The sequence below is a fragment of the Nelumbo lutea genome, chromosome 5 (genome assembly GCF_056320005.1).
Source record: "Nelumbo lutea isolate HS-2025 chromosome 5, American lotus-T2T, whole genome shotgun sequence".
Taxonomy (NCBI): Eukaryota; Viridiplantae; Streptophyta; class Magnoliopsida; order Proteales; family Nelumbonaceae; genus Nelumbo; species Nelumbo lutea.
This window is the reverse complement of record NC_142688.1, coordinates 39,716,450-39,720,482: the sequence shown is the minus strand read 5'-3', so window position 1 is coordinate 39,720,482 and position 4,033 is coordinate 39,716,450. Positions and strand designations below refer to the sequence as shown.

General features: G+C 40.9%; 1 protein-coding gene across 1 annotated transcript; it reads left to right on the top strand.

Annotated features, from left to right (window-relative positions):
* The first annotated feature begins 1,822 nt into the window (after positions 1–1,822).
* LOC148851867 (amino acid permease 3-like) lies at positions 1,823–3,688 on the top strand. Its single transcript, XM_088944068.1, has 4 exons — positions 1,823–2,069; positions 2,176–2,390; positions 2,483–2,622; positions 2,721–3,688. The coding sequence occupies exons 1-4, from the start codon at positions 2,065–2,067 to the stop codon at positions 3,372–3,374; spliced, it is 1,014 nt and encodes a 337-aa protein (XP_088800194.1). The 5' UTR covers positions 1,823–2,064; the 3' UTR covers positions 3,375–3,688.
* The last annotated feature ends 345 nt before the right edge of the window (positions 3,689–4,033 follow it).

Genomic DNA, 4,033 nt, shown 5'->3' with positions numbered 1-4,033 from the left:
ATTGGGGGGAGGGTGGATGTTCATATCAATTACTATTTTTCTGTTAGAAATTTTTATTCAATACTATGCATTGATATGCACATTTCCTGACTGATTTTTATTCAACACATCCCTTAAATTACTTGGTTGTAAATTTGTAATTAGCTAGTTCAGCTGAGTCAACTCATCATTTGAGTTAAGTGAGCCAAAGCAAGGGAGTCACAGGGAGAATTTCTAATTCCTACTTAATGAAACCCTAAGACAACTTTCCGTCACATAATGACCAAGATTACATGAAAGCATCTTACAAACTTATTGGAGCTCTCTCATGAAAAGGGGTTCAATTTTGGATTAAAAAAATCTGTAGAAATATTAAATCCTAGGACACTAAAGCTACATTTCTGAAGCTCACTTTTGGGCCTCTCTAGCTCTTTGAATTCTTATATATATACATTTAACACCACTAACCAGCTAATGTGCCTTTAATCATGCCACCTATTTATAAGCCCTAAACAAATTAAAGGCATGAAATACCAGTCTGCGCTGCATGTTCATCCACGTGTAGATTCCATTTCAATGGACATAATCAATCGGGCCCCATCAAACACCAAACAATGTATACAAACTGCATATTGAATAGATCTTTACAGTAAAATAATAACCCAATAACTAAGATGATTCAACGTTCAAAGATACTGGGAATAAGCACAAACAGCTCAAATTTTTTTACTCAAATGATCATCCTGCATTCCTAGTGTTGGGGAAGAAAGAGATGAGAATTAGATCCTCTGCGTCCATCCATACTTAGTAATGATTCGATGGGTTTAATTAAAAAAGATCAAATGGTCTCAGCGTGGTCTAATTTTTTAATTTGGAGACATACAGACCAAAGAAATTAAGATACTAAAATTACAGTACGGACAGGGAACCTTATTCTCTCTCTCTCTCTCTCTCTCTCTCTCACAGTAACAATGGAGGGAGGGAAGTTGATACACGTGAAAAGATGGTCAGAAAAGTGTAAACTCTGGTCTTACAGAGATCTTTATTCTTTAGTTGCATTTGTACTCCCCTGAACCTCTATATAAAGCTTGAGATGATCGGTTGGGAGACGCAGCGACGAGTCACTCAAACCCATCGCTCTGTATAGTAGTGTTTATAATTTTTTTCTTCTTCTTCTTCTTCATCTACTTCCTTTTTTGTTCTTCGAATAAGAGAAGTTGGTGAATAATGACGGTAAGACACTGAGAAGCTTCGTTTAGTTTTTAGCTGTAAATTAACAATCTTTGTTCGGTTCATCTGTTTGTTATTGCGCTTGCACAGTTGCACTTACGTGTTGTTTAATTGGTTTCCTAAAGTGGAGAGAGAGAGAGAGAGAGAGGCACTGAGACTGTGAGACCATTGACTCATCAGTTGTGAGTTTCTTTGATGGTGTGCTTGAAAATCAATGGCCTCGGTCGTTGACTACTACTCCTTCATCTTGGGGTCCTATTGAAATTTGAACCACGTGTTCTTTCTTTCGTATCTGCTCTGTGTAGCTTTTCTGTTCACGGAGAAGTATTATATATACCCATACCTCTCTCCAAGGTTACCCATTAAATTCAGTACTCCTCTTCTCTTGCTTGGTGCCAAGCTTTCTCTGGCTGACAGTCTCATCACCAACAAGATTCAGATCAGTCATAACTCATAGGATTGGAGCTTTCTCCTTCTCACTCCCTCACCCCAACAACTTCTCTTCCTACCACCTTGATTTCTGGTGTCTGAGCTTTCTTTTCTCTCCCTCTCTCTTCCTGACCACACTACCCTCTCTCTATTCTCTAATTGGGTATCATCTGGGGGTGGGTAGGTGGTGGAAGTGAGTTGGGCATACCGAACTGGCCGAGGTTTCTGCTTTGTTTGGGATTTTGTGACTCTAGGGTGGTGTGTTAGTTTTCAGTTAACAAATGGGTTCTTTTAAAAAGCTCTTAAGGCTAATTCTCTCTTTTCAAATCTTTCTTAGGTGGAGTCAAGGTAAAGATTTGTGGGATAATCCAGTACTTGAACCTTTTTGGAGTCGCCATCGGCTACACTATTGCAGCATCTATAAGCATGATGTGAGTCGAATTTGGACTGAAACAGTACTTATCAGTCTTTAATTCTCTGATTTAATGCTGTTTAGTGATATTTGGATTAATGGGTCTTCTGGGTTTTGATTAACAGGGCAATCAAGAGGTCTAACTGCTTTCATGAAAGTGGAGGAGATAACCCATGCCACATATCAAGCAACCCTTACATGATCATTTTTGGAGTCACCGAAATTCTCTTCTCTCAAATTCCAGACTTCGATCAGATATGGTGGTTGTCGATTGTCGCTGCTGTCATGTCCTTTACTTACTCCTCCATTGGTCTTGGACTTGGAATCGCCAAAGTTGCAGGTGTGAATTGCTTCCTTGTGTTCTGATGATCTTATTATAACAAAGAAACGAGCAGTTTCTCGAAAGCTGACCACCTGGGTTTTGATTTTCAGAGACTGGGAGCTTCAAGGGCAGCCTCACCGGAATAAGCATTGGCGCAGTCACTGAGACCCAGAAGATATGGCGAAGCTTCCAAGCTCTGGGAGACATAGCTTTTGCCTACTCATACTCAATCATCCTTATTGAAATTCAGGTATTAATTACATTCAATCCCACCAACCCTGCACCCATCAAGATTTTCGATGAGATCACTTCGATTGATGAACTGACTGATTCTGCTCCTAAAAACAGGACACAATCAAATCTCCACCATCTGAGGCCAAGACAATGAAGAAGGCAACCCTGCTCAGCGTTGCCGTGACCACACTCTTCTACATGCTCTGTGGCTGCATGGGCTACGCTGCCTTCGGAGACCTGGCGCCCGGTAACCTCCTCACTGGCTTTGGCTTCTACAACCCATTCTGGCTCCTGGACATCGCCAATGCTGCTATAGTGATCCACCTGGTCGGTGCCTACCAAGTCTACTGCCAGCCCCTCTTCGCCTTCATTGAGAAATCAGCATCAGAGAGATGGTCGGAGAGCAAGTTCATCACCAAGGAAATCAAGGTCCCGATTCCAGGATACCGCCCTTACAAGCTCAACCTCTTCCGCCTGGTCTGGAGATCCGTATTCGTTGTGGCAACCACTGTCATCTCCATGCTTCTCCCATTCTTCAACGACGTTGTTGGGATTCTAGGAGCCTTCGGCTTCTGGCCGCTCACAGTCTACTTCCCTGTGGAGATGTATATTGCACAGAAGAAGATACCCAAGTGGAGCACCCGGTGGCTCTGCCTCCAAATCCTCAGTTTCGCTTGCCTCGTCGTCTCAATTGCCGCCGCTGCCGGTTCCATCGCCGGCGTTGCCCTCGACCTCAAGGTGTACAAGCCCTTCAAGACCAGCTACTAATAAACTAGATCACCATCACCATCTTCATCTTCATAAGATCCCCATTAATTGACGGTTCTAAGGCAAGAATTAGAGGATTTCAATTCCTGTCCATGTCTATAACAGTCTTAAGTAATGGTGTTGTTGGCTGCTAGTTTTTTCTGTTGCTGTTGTCGCTGCTGCTTTCACTGTTTTTGTTTAAACTCTTAGAAGGGGGCGGGACCATGTAATTATGTGCCATTCAAATGTATTAGTCTCCTCTCGACTCTTTACTTTATCCAAAGAAAAAAAAATGAAACAAGGCTGGGATTGCTTTGCAATCTTGTTGTGTTCTACTTCCAAATCTTGTTCAATTATTTTTCTTTCTAATTGTGTGGATTATGGAATTGGAATGGTTCATCCCGTTGAACCAGTGAAGCAATGTATAAACCCTTAAATGATTTGGAATGATTTTAATTCCCTAGACCTTCAAATGATTTCTTGTTTCACATGATCAGTTCTAAAATCAAATCAAAACCATTTTGGTTTGGTTTAAAAAGAGATGGTTTCTCCAAACAAAATAATAATAAAATAATAATAATAATAATACAACATAATAATAATAATACATAAAATATGTTCTTGATTTTGTATATTATGTTTGTGCCTCGAATTCTATACTGTGACCCACTTCATGACAC